At 37.4% G+C, this 21135-nt stretch overlaps 1 protein-coding gene across 3 annotated transcripts in view; it reads left to right on the top strand.

Annotated features, from left to right (window-relative positions):
* FYB1 (FYN binding protein 1) overlaps positions 1-18215 on the top strand; it is a 44553-nt gene extending 26338 nt beyond the window's left edge. Inside the window, exons 8-19 of one of the 3 annotated variants that reach the window (XM_033086236.2) lie at positions 1969-2125; positions 3913-4057; positions 6288-6316; positions 7422-7491; positions 8010-8150; positions 8836-8864; positions 9849-9915; positions 11228-11330; positions 11618-11780; positions 14900-14933; positions 16044-16075; positions 16222-18215. In XM_033086236.2, coding sequence (XP_032942127.1) covers positions 1969-2125; positions 3913-4057; positions 6288-6316; positions 7422-7491; positions 8010-8150; positions 8836-8864; positions 9849-9915; positions 11228-11330; positions 11618-11780; positions 14900-14933; positions 16044-16075; positions 16222-16277 — 1026 coding nt within the window. In that variant the 3' untranslated portion in view covers positions 16278-18215. The remainder of the gene's footprint in view (positions 1-1968; positions 2126-3912; positions 4058-6287; positions 6317-7421; positions 7492-8009; positions 8151-8835; positions 8865-9848; positions 9916-11227; positions 11331-11617; positions 11781-14899; positions 14934-16043; positions 16076-16221) is intronic. The other 2 variants (XM_033086235.2, XM_033086237.2) reach the window with 2 other exon arrangements.
* The last annotated feature ends 2920 nt before the right edge of the window (positions 18216-21135 follow it).

Here is a 21135-nt window from a genome sequence, read left to right as displayed (position 1 = left end):
AATTAGTCTATAATTGGCAAGAGCAATATGCCTCTGAAATACATATCCTAAAGTCACAAATACTACAGTAATTTCACGAATACAAGCCGCAGCAATTAGACAAAAATTTTGGTGGAAACCCGGAAGTGCGGCTAATATTTGGGTGCGGCTAATTTATGAACAAAAATGTGATATCTGCCCTTACCTAGTATCATACCAGTCCAGTCCCGAGCCGAAACAGTTTGAAATCCATGGTTTCCCGTTGTTCCGACGATGAACCAATCAGAGAACAGCTTATTGCCTGCCTGTGGATGGCGGCGTTACTGAGGGGCGAGGGTTGTTATTGGGGTGAGTTACCTCGGTGAGTTACCTCGGCAGTTCGATAAAAGTGTGTGATATTTCTCTGTACTTTTTAAAGTGTTTTCAGTCTTGTGTGGCTGCGGGGCTGGCTGGGCTCGCAGGGAGAGGGCTGGGGGAGCCGCTCAGCCCACAGGGAGAGGGGTAGAACGGCCACTTGGCTCGCAGGGAGAGGGCTACAACGGCCGCTCCCCCCGTGGGGCTGCGAGGGCCAGAGCGGCCGCTCCTGTGCCAACACAGAGATGTGGCTCCGCTCGGAGCTCAGCTGCCTGCCCGCGTGGCTGAGCGGCTGTTTAAAGGCAACGCGGATCCATTGGGAATGCTCGCAAAATGACCACACTATTGTTCCTGTCTTTTTCGGCTAGTAAATAAAGGGTGTGTCTTTTTTCACTTGGAAACAATGTTTCCGAGGTCGGCAGTAAGCCAGTAAGCCCCGGCGATCCCGCGATTGTGTTACTAAATGACGACTTTGTGAAAGTTCGCGGCGAACTAAAGTGCGGCTAATATTTGGGTGCGGCTTATCTATTGACAAAGACATCAACGTTGCCGACACACCGGATATGCAGCTTATACTCCGTGCGGCTTGTATTCGTGAATTTACTGTAAATCCCAAAATGGCTTCTTCATAACATAATGTGAAGACCTCACAAAGTGAATCCTGGACATCAGTAAACAGGATGATCATCTCTTGTGAGTACTTGCAAGATCATTTATAGAGTAGAATTGTAAACACAAAGCATTATGTGGCAGACTCATTAACCTTAAAGAATATTTGCTCATATGATTTGTGTCAGGAATAGTGTTGCCAGCAGGATCAGACATTGTCTGATTGTCCCCCTGTACTTGGCACTGATGAGACCACACCCCAAATGCCATGTCCAGTTTTGGGCCCTCGATACCAGAAAGACACTGAGGGCCTGGAGTGAATCCAGAGAAGGGCAATTGAGCTGGGGCAGGGTGTGGAGCACCAGTCCTGTGAGGAGCAGCTGAGGGAGCTGGGGGTGTTTGTCCTGGAGAAAAGGTGGTTCAGAGGGCACCTTGTCAGTCTGCACAACTGCCTGACAGGGAGTTGTAGCCAGATGGGGTTCAGCCTCTTCTCCCAAGTAAAAAGGGATTAGGAAAAGAGGAAAAGGCCTCAAGTTGTTACAAGGGATGTTTAATTTAGATATCAGGAAAAATTTCTTCGTGGAAGGACTTGTAAAGGGTTGGAAGAGGTGCCCAGTTAAGTGGAGACACCCATTGGAATTAAATACATCTGTTCTGTGAACTCATAAAAGGTGTCATAGGCTGGTCTATAATCTTAGTATTAATCTTAGTATTTTAATCTTGGTATTAATCTTTAATTCTTAGTCTTTTAATCTTAGTATTAATCTTAGTATTTCTGTGATTTTGCCAGTCCGTTCTTTGATTGCTCTATTGCCATGCCATTCCCCTCTTTTAATCTCTGATTTTTAATTTAAACTGTGTAATTGAGGCAGAAAGAAGCCTTTCTGTTTATTTGTTCACATTATTTTAAATGTCAATGAAACAAGTAACCATCATTATCATTATTATTACTTTTATTTTTTTTCTGAATTACTGGGAAAGAACTCCATTTTCACACATCTGTGATGTCTTCTGTTTCTTCTTCAGTTAACCGGACCCATTGAAGTCCTTCATCAGGCACGAGTTTGTGTTGACTACAAGGGAGGGAAGAATGAACTGACTGTCAAACAAGGGGATAAGATTGAAATCATTCGCCTCACAGACAACCCAGAAGGAAAGTGGCTGGGCAGGATAAAAGGACGCTGTGAGTTCTGTTTCTTCACTGTGCTCCTGAATGTTTTCACTGCATGCCAGCAAACGTGAGCATTACACCAAGGACTAGCCCTACCATGGCTGAGTCACTGGCCACCAAAGTAAATAATTACCCCAAGTTACCCTTCCATCCTCAGCTGGCATACAAGGCTTAGTTCATAGCAGGGAGTTACTGCACAACATAAAGTAACACCTATAGGCACAGGAATAAGTTAGGCACAGTATGCTGGGACCTTCACTGACATGCTGACACTGAAATTCCCTGTCAGCCTTCAAATAGCATCAGAACTCAGCTCCCTGCAAGTAACAACTATCACCTTTCTTCATGTCTTTGCATTTAAGGTAGCACAGGTAATGTTAAAATAGAATTAGATAATATAAGGGCCTGTTTTAAGTGTTTTTCTTGTTCCCATTCCTAAGGAAAGTTTCTAACTGACTTTTGGATTTTTACTCAGTTCTTATCATTTAAATAAGAGGAAAGATCAATGACTTAAATTTGAGAGGAAACACACTAAAAACTGCATTCACTCAGAAGAAGAAGAGTGGTGAATTTTCCATTTTCAAAGAAATACATGAGGGTTTTTCACCTTAGAGAAATCCATTTGTGCTCTCTTCTGTACAGGCAGCATACCTGTCTAAAATTGCCCTCAGGAGAGACAGAGTTCCTCGTGTCATGTCAACTGCTCTGGCCAATGCAGTTACATTGTCTCTGCCAACCTGAAGAAAAATCAGTGCACGTGATCCTCCTAATGACCTGTCAAGAACTTTATGTCATGCACTGCCCTAAAATATGCCACAAGATTTCAGTGGTGTTACAAATGGATGTGGGATTCTAGATTGCCTTTTGCTCAGGCCACTGGCAGCAGGCAGTAACTTCACTGAGGTGGCCAATACCCCAAAACCCACTCTTGTTTGCAAACTCAATAATGGCTGATTCAGTCTGTTATAGAATGAATTATTTATTCAATAGACGTAAAACTAACAGACATAAAACTTAAACTAATACTGCACAGGAATAAGGATAGTAGGTGTATACAGTGCCAGGTTAAAGGTACCTGTTAATGTTACAGATAGAGAAGAAATAAAGTAACTTAGGATTCAATATATCTTACCATCCAGTTGTTGGTGGGGCACACATCAAGATCCTTTCCCTCAATCCCCAGGGAAGTAACCGCAGAACCTACATCCAGACTCAGGGGAGAGGTCTCCACCACTTTCAGGGTGTGTGTGTAGAAGGTTTCTGCCTCTGTGATTACTCATTTGTCCTTTATAGTTTGTAGAACAGGGTCTCTTAGTCAAGAATATTTCTTTTATCTCTTCCCACATCAGTTCTCCAGACTAAGATGTTGATTCTTAGCTGAGGCCTGAGCCCTTTTGGCTCCAGTGATGCCCCCTCGCTGAGCCTTTCAGCCTGATTTATCTCTTTATGCACCAGCTCTCTGTGGTAGAGAGGAGAGGGGGGTAGATGTCCTGCCACAAGTGGTCCCAAAACCAGCTGGGAAAAGGAGTCAGGCCCATGATTCCTGCACAGAAAATTCTTCTACTGTAGCTGAGAAGCAAATAAAGAGGAACTTAACCTCAGATGAAGAAGGCTTACCAGGGGGATCTGAAATAGATCTGATATTTGTATTTGTGTCGATAGATGAGGCTGCTTGGAATGAGACATTCCTATCAAAGTTTTCAAAAATTGCACAAAACAATTCAATTACTTGTTCTGAACCACTTGTTATAAGCATCTCTGCATCATGACCCTTAAACTGCGTGGTTTCATTTATTTAGATGGATACATTAAAACAACCATGGTGGAGATTGATTATGATTCTTTAAAAAGAAAGCAAAAACCATCTGCCATAGCTGCTGCGAAGCATACAGACAGTGACCAAGAAATGTATGATGATGTTGGAGAGCAGGACACTACTAGCAGGTATGTATAAGGAATGCATGAAAAGAAACAAGTGATTCCTTTGGGCCAGCCTGGACAAGGGAAGTTTTACAACAAACTCAACCCTTGTCACAAAACAGCCATTTAGATAAGAAATGTGTAACTATTATATATAGCTATTCAAACTGAATTTAAATGAATTCTGGAACCCATCATCTATAAGCACTCATACCAAGGAGGAACCCATACTATTGGAAGAGGATGCATTTCATTGAAATCCAAAGGAGAAAAAAGTGCAAGCCATGCAGGATTACAAATCATCTGCAGGAAGTCCAGTTTTTTTTCCATCTCTCTCTCCCTTTACTTGCTCTGTCTTTTGGAGTCACATGCTCCCTTTTCTAAGATGCAAGAATAAAAGACTCAAAAAGCAATGGAAACTCTCACTGCACCAGGGAGCTCCTAATCACCCTCATTGCTCTCATGAGCCTTAGCATGAGTCTTTAAGTCTTACTAACTCTTTCATTTTGATGAAAAGGGAGTTCTGGAATCATGTCTAGTGTAACCCTTCAGAAAAGAGTGCAGCTTATGAATTTAACGCTGAAAACAAGGCCTCTCAAATTCCATGAGATGGGTATGAGCTTTTTTTTACCTCATCAGAAGCTTCTCCTTTATAGTACAGTCTCCATGCATTTGCAGTGCAGTGCTACATTGCAGATTCTGTTCTTCAATATGTCATCTTTTCATGTCAAATAGATCTTCAGCTAGAGAAGTGACATATCCAGCAGCAGATCAGACTTGATGGCACAGAAATACCCTAGTGGTCTTGTCACAAGAGTCAAGGCTATCACATAACCTAGCATGACAGTGGTACTTACATTACCAGAGCTCACAGGAAAGTTTTGTTTTTTACATGTGATTCAACAAACCATGCTCCACTAAATATCCTGATGTGTAGAAACAGAGCCTGGGATTCAGATAAGAGATCTGCACATGAGTGTAAAGGATTTTAATATGTAGGACAACCATCTTGAAGCACTTGGCCATTACACCTGATTTTACTGCTTCTGATGAAATTCCTTAGCTTAGAGGCTTGCCTGGAATAAAAGAAGTGCAGCTGGCTGGCTGCTAGAACATCCCCATGAGCTCCAGCAGCAGCATGTGGAAAAGTCCGCCTTCAGGCTGGCACTTTCATGTAACCAATATAGCTCTGTGTCTGATATTTTTCCAGGTTGCTCAGTATCAGCTTTCCTCCCTGCACATTGGTCTCATAGCATCGTGACCTAGCCATGAGAGTCATGTTAGTTGTTCTAGGTTTCAGGTAATCTCAGCATTAGTTACTTCATTGCAGGGGTATCTTTAGCCAATCCTTTTCAGTAGGGCAAGCATTAGAATTAGTCACCTCAATGCAAAGAATTTAGAAAATGTATTGCATTCAAAAGCAAATAATTGCACTGACACTGTTGCATACTAAAATAACAGTGTATTCCAGGGAGCTTCAATGGATTCATGATTTACTTAGAATCATTAAATCCTTTAAGCTGTATTTTGACTTTTTTTTTTTCTTCCCTAGTGATTAACGGCACTCTGTTAAGTTTTTGAGCATGAAGTGTTAGAAGGTCTGACATATCAATATGTTTTGAAACCACTGGAAGAATGCCATTCCAAAAAAAAAGCTCTTGACCAAGTATTATCTCATTATCAGTAGTATTGCTAATATTCCAAAATTAATAAATGACTGGGGGTGTTGTATTTCAGTATTTCTTGGCACAAGAGTTTAACAAATATCTTGTTTTGATGTATAATTTTAGGTAAGGCTTTGACCTGGAAATAATCTCAGATACTATGAACTTCTCAGGCTTTTTTTAACTTCTCTTAGAATGTTGGGCTAATGTGGAATCCTTCCACATTGTTAGAAACAGTAAAAGCTAGTTCAGCAATAAATTAACTTGTTTACCATTTCAAGAAGATGGCCTCATAAGTATTGAATCTAAAGGGTCTGGATCTGCTTTCTAGTGCTCAGTCAGATTACTCCCATGAGGTCTGACTACATAATCTCCAGAAATGCCCTACACACAAATTATCCTATGATTCAGAAGCATATTTTGTACTTTAATTTAAATATATAAACAGGAATACAAAATACATTCTAAATATTTTTGCCAAGCCCAAAAGCTTTAGAATTAATAATTACACAAATGATGGGTGATCATGGTGTTTCATTTTCTGAAGGATGACTACTTTTCTCTAAAATGTTTTTTGTTTGCTTTTCCAGTCAAAGTGGTGACCAAGGTGGAAGTGGAAGTAAGTCCTATTTACGTGTTACGTATTTCTTACCCTCACATTCTGACTTCTTCATCTTCCACATAATAAAGTAATTATCCATAAGCAAGTTAAGAGTTAGCTAACAGGCAACAAACAAGCAAGGGTAATGGCAAACTAAACTTCCCCACTACCTACAGGAACTTGGGTGAGACAGAAACTTTGTTTTCAGATACTGTGAATCACGAGCATGCCAAGTGATCAAACTTTAACTTTTTACTTGTGTGTGAAATCATCCCACAAAACAGCACAGATAAAACTGGAGAAATATCAACATGAGCAAGAGGTTTGTACAGGAGAAATCCAGTTCTGAAATAACCAGCACTACTTTAAATTAAAGTTTCATTTTGCTGACAGAATTAGGTGGAACTTCAATTGCAGCAGCACACTGGAGGCCCAACTGCAGCAGCTTCATGCTATCAAGCTGACACATTCAAACCCAGTTTCCCCTTTCTTAGCGTATGTATTTATGTAGCATTACCTGTTAATTGCAAGAGTACAGCTCACCTTCAAGTTTAGATACTGGTCATGGCAGAAGCATCCCCTGACTGTACTGAATGGAGCTTCTGGCAGCTGACTACAGATTTCAGTGTCTACTCTGACCAGTGCCTAGAACTGGACATGCAAACCCTGCACTGAAGGAGGTGGGGCCAAAACTGAAACCAAAATGGGGAGATTACATTGCTCTTGTCTCTGACTTCTCTGGATGAAAACAAGATATCAGCTGCTGAGAGTGTTAGACATGTTCAGTCATCACTTGAGTCACACATGAAAACTTAAAAGTCATCATAAGGTCTGGGCCAAAATCAGCTATTTAGAATTTCATTGACTACAGTGTAGTAGCATTCATTTTCAGCATGCTCTTGTGATTGGCAGTGCTGCATTTAAATGTTCTGGATGGCATTCTAAATTGGGATAAGTCTAAATTTCTGTTTTAATAAACTGGACTGGTTTACAGAAAAATTCCATTTGCAAGGATATTGCATAAACTGCACACATATCTGATACAGTAAAGAAGCCTATAATGAGTACCTTATTTAGCAACATGAAATATAATTGCATTAATTCACTATTTGATCTGTTAAAGACATGTTCCCACCTCCTCCTTCTGATCAAGATATTTATGATGGAATTGATGATGAAGATGCTACAGCTAGGTATGTTTTCATACATTTTAAATAATTTGCTTCTTTGACAGAATGTTTTCAGTTTTTAACGGTTTTGAATCAAGCATAGGAATTAGCAGGTATTAGGATGGTCAGCAAGTGGGAATACATCAAATAGATATGTGAAGGTAGAGAAAAGAGTTCTTCAGTCTTTTGAATAAGTTTTGTTCTGTAATTTTGATATGTCAGCAAAAGCTGTTTGCAATCAAAAAATCTCCCAATCTCCAACTAGACAGAATAGGTCTGAAATGAAAATAACAAACTAAAATATTAGGTTGCTGAGTAACAACATCACTCGGTAAGCCACTAGATTAATATCTATACTACAAATACATATCAGTAGCTACAAATGACCTAATATACATATTTCTAGTTTAGCATATTAGCATTCGGGTAAGCAACTTTTACGTCGGGAATTAATGATAATTATGTGCATCAATGGATTTAGCTGGGCCTTTTAAGCAGAACATTACATTTTACATTATGATAATCACATGCATACTCCAAAGGTCTGTATCGCAGGATGAAGATAAGAGTGGTATCTGGCCCTGGGAAATCTTGAAGAGGCTAAAGGTCAAAGATGGCAAAAAGAAAAGTGTACGAGAAAAAACAGCCAAAGTCAATGAGGCAGAAGAAAATGAAAATTTGTTGTAAGAGTCTGCCAGGAAATCAAAGTGCACATTAACTAATTCTAATAAAGCATTGATCACATGCTACTAACATATCCTCACAGCAGCCTAATGAATCATGCATCAAATTGCAGCTCAGGAAGATACTTTTCTGCAAAAGCACTGAGCTTTCTTTTCACCTGCATAATTTTTCTCTTAACAAGCTGTATTTGTTGCAAAAGTCTGGCAATCAACATATGCTGAATTCTTTTTTTGGTGAAAAGCACCAGAATAATCTACTATCTTTGTGCCACTGATCATGTAAATTTGCCACAGACTCAGTTAAAGTTTACTTTTCTCACCAGTACAATGTAGCTGAGATAAACTGGTAAATCTGTTAGTAAAAATTTTAGAAATAATATGCCAAACAGAAAAATGCAAGGATTGTTTTCTATCCATCTTACCTAGAGAACAAATCAGCAGGTGGTGTTTTTGCCACATTCTTCAAGCATTTGGTTCTAAACCAGTTTACTTTGATTCGGTGGTAAAAATATATTTATTCCTTAAGTATTGCTGGTTTCAGTGGCATTTCCAAATGTCTGGAGATTACTTGGAGCCCATGTGTTGCAAGTTTTTAAAAATTGTTGCAAGTTTTTAAAAATTATTTAGGATACAGAAAAGGCTATTAATGTGATATAAATACTTAATGAGCTTTTTTTTCCCCCAGCACATCTTCAACAAAGCAGTCTGGAAAAGGTAATTAATAGCCTATTGTTCAGTCTCCATATTGATTCCTGATTCTTTTTCTGTACATTGCTCTGTATCATGCTACTCACAAAAATACAGCCAAGGAAGGAAACAGGACTTCCTATTGCTTGTCCAGTTCCAGTAAACAAATTTCAAATATTGTGACTGATCCAGCTGCAGACAAGTAGATACATACACATTGCAAGATAACTGGTAAACAACCTAATGTATTTAATGGAATTTTTCTACCTGAGATTTACACTAGGCCATTTTATTTGATTTAAATTTTAACAGAAAAATCTGGAAAGAAGCACTTCATGAAAGATCTCAAAAGTAAAGAGAAATTATTTTTTCTATTTTTATCACTTGCAATGTGTCTGTAAAGGAACATATAAGCATCAGCTCAGTTGTGGAATAAAAAGCAAGTTCTTCGAATTTTTGATTCTGCTTCTGGAACTGAGTTCTAGACCTTCTATATCCTGATGATTTTTCTAGCTATTGGTTTGATGAGTCAAACAATCACTTCCCCTCTAGAAATATGCTGAACATGATTGAAAAAGCATTCTTGGGCTAAGAATTCTCTTCACTGATATGGCAATGCAGAATGGCCTAAAAACAGACATACACATGATTTATATGCACTTCTAAGCAATGTTGCATTGACCAGGGTTCTGCATTAAAATCAAGCTCAAAAAATGCACTCAAAAAAGCAATAGAGTGGGAATTTAATTAAAATGAAAGGATATCTCATGTGCTAGAACTTGCTTCAGCTTCAGAAGATTAGAATTTCAGTGAATATCTGTTATTATTGATAAAGAATCTTAATCTGAAAAGGTTGTGTGGTGTTGCACAGGTTGTGCAAAACAGAACCCAGAGTTATCCTAGACAGTTAATGGCTACAGTACTTGCCATAATTTCTTATCAATTTAGCTATGATTCAATTCTCAATTTTCACATAATAATATTTCATTCTTTTGAACACTATTGTTTCAGATTATGGAGAGGATGTTTATGATGACATAGATGCTTCAGACTTCCCTCCTCCACCATCCAATCCCAGGCAAGTGAAAATATTACTTCCCTGATCAGAAATCTAATACACTGAGAGACATTTTAAAAGTATATATTAGAGGAGATGCTACTAATATCTTCTTTATTTGGTGTTGTCAGGTTTTTTAGTTCTCATAAGCCTACTACTGATAATGGCAATTAAATGGTCTTTTCTCCATTACAGATTGAAATAATAATTAGACTATAGAATAAGTAAGCATACTTTGCATTCCAACATATTCAGTCCCTAATGAAAAAGAGGCAGAAAATGATGCATGGCCTAAAGGAGCTTAATTTTTTTCGATCAAAATTTGGGGACTGTTAGGATAGATATTTTATCTCAGTTGCTGCAGTACTTTAAGAGAAAAGGAGCCAGTGCCTGTGTTTAAATTATGAAACATACTTAGAAGTGTAAGTTCAGCTTGAAAAACTTTTACCCTGAGCCAGAAAATTATTGTCATCTCTGGAGCATGATGTTATGGGCACAGTTGCATCTGTGAGGATGCATGTGACATGTCACATCCTGTTGCCACTTACTCCACTCAGGTGGAGTGAGAGTGCACTACAATAATGCAGTCTGGAGACATAAAAGGAGAGAGGTGTCTTTGGGCTGTGTATCCAAAAGAAAATACGTGGTCCTTCTAAGCTAAATCTAGGGTAGGTCACACACACACACACACACATACACACACACACACACATACACACACACACACACATACACACACACACACACACACACACACATTCATCATCAATGAAACTCTCATCCTGCTGAGATCAACAATGACCAAAAAGTGAAGTCAGACTTTACATTCCCAGGTGCATCATCAGAAATTGCAGTTAGGTGCTGAAACCCTTCCATGCACTTTGGCAAAAGTCAGTGCTATCAGGGATGTGCAAAAAACAACAGAACTTGAAATATATCATGGAATGTAGATTCCCTGGTGTAGCAAAGTCTACAGGCACATAGGACTAACACACAAGGGTAAGATATTCCAGCTGCCCCAACAGTGTGACATGTCATTCAGCTTATTGCCCAGAGATGCACAGCCTTCACAAGAACTGCTCCTTACTGAGAGATTCTAAAGTGCCTTAGCAGATAGAAACTTAAAATTCATTTTCAATATTCACTCGTGATAGATGTACATATACAAAGAGAAGTAGAAAACACAGCCCAAATCTGTATTGTATTCTCAGTTTTTCATAGCAACAAAAATGTGATAAAGACATATGAAGGCAAATTTGCAAACCAAAATTATCATAATGCATGCCAATGCCTCTGATGTGTTGCTAATTTTATCTGTAACTTCTTGGTATAGTTCATCAAAATTAGGAAGCTTTGGAAAACCCAATTCAGATGAAAAAGATGCACAAAAGCTCAAGATGGAGAAAGAGGAGAAAGAGTTCAGAAAAAAGTTTAAGGTAAGTTTTTTTCAAAGTTTTTTCTTCACATAAAATATAAAAACAGAGTATCTGTATGGTGTCCTCTAATTTGTTCCCCATAACTTACTTTTGAAAGGGAAAGTATTGCTACACATAAAAATAATGATATGATCATCTCTAAGTTCAAATGGCACATATGCACACATACAATAGCATATATAAATATTTGTTAATTTACAAAAAAATTAGTAATAAATGGGAATATTAGTGGAAAAACATTAATGGGTTTTAACCATGATTCTGGCAATTTTATTTCTCCTTTTCAGTTTGATGGTGAAATAAAAGTTCTTTACTCTGCAACCACAGTCCAGGATTTGTCTCAGCAAAAATGGGGATATAAAGACTTACAAATTAAACCAGGGGAATCTCTTGACATTATTGAAAGTACAGATGATACCAAGGTCCTCTGCAGGAACAAAGAAGGAAAATGTAAGTTTTGTTAAAAAACTGTAATACATATCAAATTGTCAGAGAATGCTTAAGTAAGTTGTGTAAAACCTCTCTTTCCTGGTTTACCAAGGTTTACGTTCCCAGGTGATTGACAAAAGGCAGATTGTTGTTTCCTTATTATTGTGTTCTAACACTGGCTTGCCTTAAAAATTCCAAAACACTTGAAATGGACAGGATGTACTAAGTATTAGAAAAAAGGGCCATTTTTTGTTAAAGCTTTTCTTTGCAGCTAGGATTAGCAGATATTTTCGTTGCTTCTGTCTCTCCCAGTTCACCAAAAGGAGTGTAGGTGTGCTAGCCCACTGAGTCAAGTAAAAGTAAAATCCTTGCTGCACCTCTGGATAGCACTAGCCCATTGATTGCAGCCAAGAGCAAATCAAAAACAATATTCTTACTTTGGATTGCAAGAGATGCAGTTTAATCTTTTCAACAGGCTGGGGGGAACATTGCTTAGGAGTCTTATCCCCAGCTCCCAGCTAATCCAAGGCATATGTCCTAGCTGGCATGTATGCTTGTTCTGGGAGCTGCACAAGGCCTTTCAGTGCTTCTTTGAAATCCTTGGCCAGGGCTTGCACTGGCAGAAAGTTTTGAATTTTTGGAGAAGTCCAAAACCATCTCCTGATGGTTTCAATTTCTCAATGAGCTTCTGTTACAACACTTTTCAAATCTCCTAGTGAAAATTCACTTTGTTCTGGAACAGCCTACTTTCAAAGTAGCAGCATCCTCCCGCTCACCTTTCCTTTTCACCTCTGACCTATGCAGAAGAATGCTATAAACCTCTGAAGAGGATTCAGACACCTTCCTTTTATTTTTCCCTCCTGTACGCCACTGTTACATTCTGGAGTACAGCCTTCTTCCTGGCAGGCCTGCAGGGTGAGGAAGAATTTCTTGCATAACAACACATATGTTTTTCAAAATATGGATTGCACTAGAAGAGCCACTTCCCAAAAAAAACAGCTTTCAAAGCCACATTTTTTGAATCAAGCTAATAACAAAGTAGAAAGTAGTTGATGTTGGCTGTTTTCCTCTCATAGTCTTCAAAGCCTTTCAGATAATGACAGGAGCTACTGCTTTGCTATGCATAAAAGAGCAAAACAAATAAAAATATCCTCCCTGAAAACATCTGAATAGATCCCAGTCAATTTACACATTAGTTAGCGAAGTTTGAATCCTACTTTAGTTAAGTGCATGACAGTTTTGTTTATTTGCTCCAGTTGTTCTAGTTCCTCAGATCTTAAAGCTATAATTTTACCTTCTGAAGGCCAGGTAGACTGAAAAGCCACAACTAAAGATGGTTTTGTTATTTTCTAGCAGATGAATTCTTTGATTTAATCATTAACTTATGAAACACTTCCATAGTTTTCAGCCTCTACCAACAGTTCAACAAAACCACAAATTATATTTCAATGTGTTCTCAGCTTTTTAAGCAAGGACTGATGATCTTAGGAATCTTAGGATCTTAGGATATTCCGCTATGACTTATTTTAAATGGTTTGAAATTATTTGAAATGTCAAAAGTGAAACAAGGAACTGGTTTTCATCTACCATCTCAAATTCCTTCTTGGTCTGAACACAAACATTTTGAAATACACAAAAGCTTTCAATTCAGGTTGTAGATTTTACTTAATCAGTAGGACATAAATGGACTTCAGTGGCCCAAACTGTAAGTTTCAATCTCTTTGAGCTTCCTTTACATTGTCAGTGAGCAACTGGCACGACATGTTACAGCTTTCAGTGGTTGCTGAATAATCAACATGTAGTGTGCTGACCTGCTGGTTTCTTCCTTATTTGTGAGCACCCTAAAAACTAATAAATTATTTAGAAACTGAAACTTTTGGCATATAACTTTGGGATTAAATCTGTAAATCTGAAAGAGTGTGAGACCAGCAGGGGTTGTATCTCCCATGTATTTAAGGGCTAGAAATCATCAGAAAAACCTAGATAATGCTTTGCAATGATAGAAGCACTATCATATGCACTTAACTTTGAAGAACACTGTTTGTATGCCATAATTATGAGCAAAGAAACTTTGCTTTCATGTATTTCACTTGAGAAAATTATGTGAACAAGCAGAGAAGCTTAGATTAGCCAAACTATTTTAAATTATTTCTTGGAGACTTCAAGAGTCATGGAAATTATTGTACTGCCCTAAAAAGAATTTTGAAAAGACAATGTCTTTAAAAAAATAAAATTCAAAAAATCAATCTCCATGTCTTTATTCCAGAAAATAAAAACTGGGGAAAGAAAACTGAGCTAAGATATCCTGAACAGATACTCCTAATGATTAGAAGAAGGAAATTTACATAGTAATTTCAAATACAAGACAAGATCACATTTATTCTTTCGAACTCTCCTAATTTTGTACCAGCTTACTAGTGTTTACCTACAAGCATGTAATTACTGTTATGGGTCGCTTTTTATTTTTTATTTATTATATCAATTGACAAGTATTTCAGTAGATATCTTTCACCAAAGACAGGAAGTATTTTTTTAAAGAAATTCTATGCATAAAAAAAAAGTTTGGTTTTATCTGATTTCATGAGTAATGCACCAGAGTAATAGAATTATAATCAGTAGCTTTTCTAAGGTATTTCCATTATTTCATTCAATATTACTGGTCTTATTAATCTTGTACTTAAAATTTTAAACAGTTACAGGTAATAATATGTAATTGTTATGCGTGTCGTGAAATATATTGAAACTAAATATTTTTGTTACTTATATTACTGCAAATATTATTATGTTGTTATTATTATTATATTGCATTTTTGTGCTATAGTTTCTGAATTGAACTATAGTTTTTTTAACAACTGCTGTTTCACACACCTCTCATGCAATCAGGAAACTGAAATACAAGATGAAAATCTCATCTTGCATAACCTCTATTATTATTTAAGTAGGCAAATAAGAATAAGCCAAACATGGTGCACAGCAAAATCTTCATCAACTAGCAGTACGTTGTACATTTTTTTTCCATATATTATGACTGTCTGTCTGAAGTATGTAAAAGAGAAAAACTGCATTTCCTTAGTGCTAACAACAGAGGTAATAACAACTATTTAAATTTAACTTAAATACATCTATATTTCACTTTACAGATGGTTATGTTCTGAGAAGCAATTTGGTTCAGAAGTAAGTATAAAGTGATCATTTTGAAAATTTTGTTGTAACAATTTTGTCTGGTGAAAAAAGTTAAATAAAATTATTTTAGTCTGTCATTCTAAACTTGCAAATTGAGTTATTTTTAAGGAGATAGGATTTTTCAGAATTTAATCACAGACATCCTTGCAGGAAATTTGCCAGAGTTTCATTCCCTGTTACTTAACCATCTGGTTAAACCAAGAAAAATCACATAAATTAAGTATTATTGGTACTAGACTCTATTAGTGAACAGGAAGTTAAGGTAATTAGGTGTATTGATGCATTTTTCAAATATTTAACTAAAATGGACCAAATTTTCTTTAGGTTTGTTTGCACTTCATTCTCAGTGGGATAGAGATTTGGCTCAGTGTTCCTGCAAGAAAATGGAGATCAGCATTTTGGTCCTAATCCAAAACTCTTGTCAGACACAGCCTCTCCATTTCCTTCAAGAGGCTTTTTATATTAGACCCTTAAATATCAAATCAGATATTACTTTTAGAATTGTCCCATTTACAATTCAGAAGCATTTAACACCTACACACGATTGAATTATATATATATAAACAGTCTTACTGTCTCCCATGGGCCTGTCCATGTATCCAAGTCACATATTTGAAAATTCCTATTCATGGAACATGTATCTTTTGCAGAAATTATCTAAATTCATTCCCTAAAAGGTAGCACCTCCAAAACTATTGTGTAATTGCTGAGAACAGAAAAAAAAATAATTTCAAGTTCATACTGATTGGGTTTTTTAATTCCAATTTTCTGGTGACCATTTTCTTAAAAAAAATTACATATCTAATTTCTTTATGGAAATAACTCTATAATAATATCTACATAAGAATGTAATAAATAAAACTAGCTTTTAATAAAGCAACCCTTTTGTGTTAGAAAGAAGTGTATCCAAGTCTACCCTTCTCTGAAAATACTTTGACCTAACCATCTTGTCAACATTGTTCTGTTACCTCAAAGGTTGCATTTTCCTAATCAGCAAGTTAATTATTTGATAGATTGCCTGCACTATACTGCTACTGTATTTTTAATACATTTCTGGTGTCTCAACTTTTAAATATGTTGTTTGTCTTTTTTAACTTACAGCGATGGAGACATATATGATGATATTAGTGACGGTATGTTGAACATTTGGAACAATATTTCATTTATATTAAGTTACTAATTGAATATAAATTCAATATATAATTGCATACAATTCAATAAATAGCTTTATCTTTGTACTACCCAGTATTAATAGTTTTGCATTTTGTTTCCATTTCAGATTCCATCTATGATAATGAATCTGATGCTGACATGTTGAAAGAACAACTTCATTGAAGATCAAACTCTATTTTGGAATCCCACTTGTGAAAGCAAGAAGAGTTATGAATACTGACTGCAAGTTAATTGGTTGCTCTTTTAAAAGTTAACCTTTTTCAGGATTTCAGCCTTTTGTCCTCCAATGCTTTATACAAATTTGTATTCCCATTTATCTAAGCATTTAAAATTCAGGGCATATGAGATAAAGTTACAGTTGTAATTTGTCACTTCCTTTCCACATTTCTGACAGTCCATGTAGAAACACTTCTTTAATTATTTATTCCCAAAGAGGCCAGTTCACATCTGTGAAGGGTCTTGAGGACAACAGGTCCTGGTTTTACTCTGGCTTTCACCTATTAAACACCAAAGACAGCTACTCTAGGTAAGACAGTATTCTGAAAAAAAAAAAATTGTGATAACATCCTGTTGGGAAAAGAAGAAACCAAAAGTGGGCATCAGAGAAGGCAATGCATCACCGACCTGCCATTCCAACTGCAATAGTGTTTGCCACACTGACATATGCAGCCATAATTGCAAAGCTCTCTTTTTCTGTGTTGTACTAATGATAGAATATAATTCTCTAAAATTTATCTGAAGTCTATTTTAGAGTATATATACTTAGTATATACTTAGTATATATACTTAGGTTAAGATTTAATTTCTGTTTACTTTGAAGATAAGTTGTCACTATGGTAATATAGGTATTATAAACTTAGGATTAAGTGTTTGGAAATTTCTTCTAGACTAAATTTGGAAATTTCTTCTAGACTAAATATATAGGTATATTTATTAGTCTAGTTTGATAATGCCCTTTTCTTCAAAGTACTTTAGTTTAATACTAGATTTGGCTAAGAAAGAGTACAGAAATCAAATACTTCCACACTTATCCATTGTAGAAATAACATTTATTCCTAAAGTTAATTTTTGATGCTGTTGTCTGAATAACCAAGTTGCAAATTTAAACAAAGTCAACAGGTAACTCATAAAAATAAATATCATTTTACCCTTGTATATCATAAGTCACAGGAAATCAAAAGATGTTAATGGTAAGCTCCCAATAAAGAGGGTGAACATGTGCAAAATAATGGAACATCTGTTGCTTTTGCTGGAGTGCAAGTTAATCAAAAACCTGTAACAACCAATGGGATCAGTGTAAGCAGATGCTTTTGCTGATACAGTCTTCTATAATCTTGAAGGGAAGTCAGGCACATTGTGCAACACAGAAAGTTTAGTTTATAAACATAAGAAATTTTGGTCCTGTTAAGTCTATGACTTTTGGTCTCACCTTCAGTGGAGCTGAGATTCCATCTTATAAAAGTGTCCTTTATTGCTGCTTCAAAATACAGTAAATCTCAAAGGAGACATAATCCAGTGGGGATATCAAACGTAAAATTAAGAGGTAGGATCCTATAAGCTATCTTTTACTATGTGTAGAATCTCTGTTAGTATACTGAAAAGCTATATGCAAACTTGACTTTTTGTAATTGCTGTTTCTCTTATCTGTTTATTATTCAACCAGCATCCAGGCATCAGATACGGATTTTATGTATAAAAAGGCAGCAGCACCCAAAGATAAAACATGACCATGCACATTAAGTGCAATGAATATGTCTGACCATCTGACTGTCACTGCTAATGGATTATTTATTTTTTTCAGTGGCAGTCAAGAGGATTTCTGAATTAAATTAGGGGTATGCCAAAGAATTGAGTGGGCATGCAGGCAACCAAAAAACTACATCATTTTTCCATGTTCTTAGTGTTAATGTGTGTAGGCAATTCTGTATCCCTAATACTAAATTGGTCATATGATACATTAAATAATGAAAAGAAAAAAATATACTTATGGCTAAAACTCTGTGCATTGGTTGTTCAAATGAAATATATTGTGATTGCTGCAGTGTGTTAATTTGTAAGGCATTACTCAATGCTGGATGCTTTTCATCTTTGAATAAACTTTATTCTTGCATAAAATGTGGGTACACTGTCTTCTGTCAGAACAACAGTAGCTGAACAGTAACTTCTGAAAATTATCACTGAGCAGCTAACAAAGTGAAAATCAACTTTTTTTATTGTGGCAAAGGCTGCACAAATGCAACGTGGCATTTGTTAGTAATTGCGATCCAGAAAGTGAAATGTAAGCAGAAAATCTTCCAGACAGGAAAATCTATACTTAGGCAGTCCATATTCTTAGAGTTTTTTACCTGTAATTTATTCTAGTATCGTTTAAAAGACATAAAGAAAGAAAAGGAAAGCTGTTCACTAGACATTTTTCCACCTCCAAATTCAGTCTATAATCCTGCGGTATTTGGCTGTGCCTGCTAAAACAGTCAGCAGTGAAAACATCAAAATATTGACATAAAAATTAGGTTTCAGCATGAACATCCTAGTTAGGGTAAACAGAACTGGTTTCCATCTGTGTTGTACCTCTGTGCTGTCCCAGTAAACAGGCTAAGCAAAACCAATACTGGGAGGGCAAAAAAGACTTCTCTATTTCAGTAGCTTTATAACATTTTGCTGCTGTTACCGCAGGCTCGGACTGAAGGAATGCAGCTGATCTCCTGCACATTCCTGTGTAAGAGGTTTATATTCTCGATCCACATAATTGCAGATCCCCTGGCTACCTCTCCCACAGTTGTAACAAAATTTCTTCTATGTGTGATCCCTTCGCATAATCCGTTCTTAACTGTAAAGATCAGTACTTTAGTAAGATCATGGAAATTCAGGGGTGGAATGTATATTCTGTGTGTGAATTAGAACACCCCTTACCACTACATTACAGCAGACACTATTTTAAGCACATGTGTGCATAGGAATGTGTGCGTCTGTTGTATGTGAGTATAATTCATGTTTATATTAAGGCAAATTCTGAGAAAATCAATGGACCCATAAAAGGGTACCTTGATTTCTGTATAGCAGCCCCAGACCATCTTGGATGGAAAAGTTTTGCATGTAGTGAAAAGAACTCAAATGCTAGGCAAGTCAATGGATGAGCCTGTATTTGCACAGCCTCTGTTCTGATTCCTTGTTTGGATTCATCGTGAACTGTGTGCACAGTCTATAATTACATGATGGCTCAGTATTTTTTTCCACAGGATCCCCGCCTCATTTAGTGCATGGGCTCGATGAGAACTAATAGAAAGGGCAGTTGTTCAGCCATGCTCGTTCAGTTTCTGGCCACTCCTTCATTTAGTGCAAATCTTCCCAAGCTTATGCTGCACCCAGAATTATTAGTTTCTCATGGCATTTATCACAATGATATCTTACATTCCCTTGAATAGGAATGGATTCATCTTGTGAGAGAGGAAAGCATTTTATCCCCATTTTAATGTATGAAAGGAAGGCACAAACAGAGAACAATTCATGACACATATCCATTAATCCTGGATATAAAACCAAACCACTGAAGCTAAATTTTTTTTTTGTACTTTCCTATATTAGGACTCTGACTATTTTATCTTCCTCTTCTTTGCCTCTGGTTATGGTTAAATACAAAGATATGAGAGACAATATCTTGTGTTTAAAAAGTACTAGCATGCAAAATTTATACTGTAGATAGACTACAAAATCACAGAATCACCAAACACCTCTTGAATTCTGGCAGACATGATGCTGTGACCACTTCCCTGGGGAGCTTGTTCCAGTGCTCAACCTCTGTGTGAAGAACCTTTTCCTACCATTTAAATTTCCCTTGACTCCTCTTTGGGCCATTCCTTCAGGTTCTGTCAGTGGTCACCACAGAGCAGAGATCAGTGTCTGCCCCACATCTTCCCCTCGTGAGGGAGCTGTAACTGCAATGAGGTGTCCCCTCAGTCTCCTCCAGGCTGAGCAGACCCAGTGACCTCAGCCTCTCCTCACATGGCTTCTCCTCCAGACCCTTCACCATCCTCACTGCCCTCCTTTGGACACTCTCTAAGGGTTTAATGCCTTTCTTACACTGTGGCACCCAAAGCTGCCCCAGCCCTGGAGGTGAGGCTGCCCCAGCTCAGAGCAGAGCAGGACAATCCCCTGCCTTGCCCAGCTGGTGATGCTGTGCCTGATGCCCCCAGGCTGCCAGGGCACTGCTGGCTCGTGTTCAACTTGCCATCAACCAGGACCCTTTTCTGCAGTGCTGCTTTCCAGCACGTCATCCCCCAGTTTATCCATACATCCAGGGTTGCCCCTTCCCAGGTATTAGAATGCTCTCAGCCTTAGAGGGAGTCAACAGCTACTCCCAGTTTTTTATCATCTGTGAACTTGCTCAGTATCTATCCTTGCTCAGCCCGGTGTCCAAGTAATTTCTGAAGATGTTGAAGAGCACAGGGCAAAGGATGGACCCTGTGGAGCCCCATCAGTAACAGGTCACCAGTCTGATGTCACCCCAGTCACTGTAACCCTTTGTGCCTGACCCATGAGCCAGCTGCTCACCCATCACAGGATGTGTTTATCCAGCTGTGGGCTGGACATTTTGTCCAGAAGGATCCTGTGAGAGTATGAAAAGCTTTGCTGAAAACCAGAAGGATTATATCAACTGGCTTCTCTTGATCAACAAGGTAGGTTACCTTGTCATAAAAGGAAACCAGATTTGAACTATGTTTACAGTAATAAAAAACTGAGTAGAGGGAATAGTGATTTAAATTTAATGTAAATAATAGGTTAGGCCATATTGTGAAACTTAATAAAAACTGAGGACTAATAGTATAATTTTGTGGTCCATGTTATTACACTTCATATCATTTGCTATCTCACAGCTCCCATGTTGGCAGGCAGTTTGTTGGTATGGTTTTGAGTGATGTCTATGACTCCTGTCAGAATTAAACCTTTATGTGTATATGGTCTGGGTAGATACAAGGCTGAGACATCTAAACCAGTTCTGAAAGAGTCAACTTATCTATCAGAA

This window comes from Catharus ustulatus, chromosome Z, assembly GCF_009819885.2.
Source record: "Catharus ustulatus isolate bCatUst1 chromosome Z, bCatUst1.pri.v2, whole genome shotgun sequence".
Classification (NCBI taxonomy): domain Eukaryota; kingdom Metazoa; phylum Chordata; class Aves; order Passeriformes; family Turdidae; genus Catharus; species Catharus ustulatus.
Note: the sequence above shows the minus strand (reverse complement) of the source record. Positions and strands in the feature narration are given on the sequence as shown.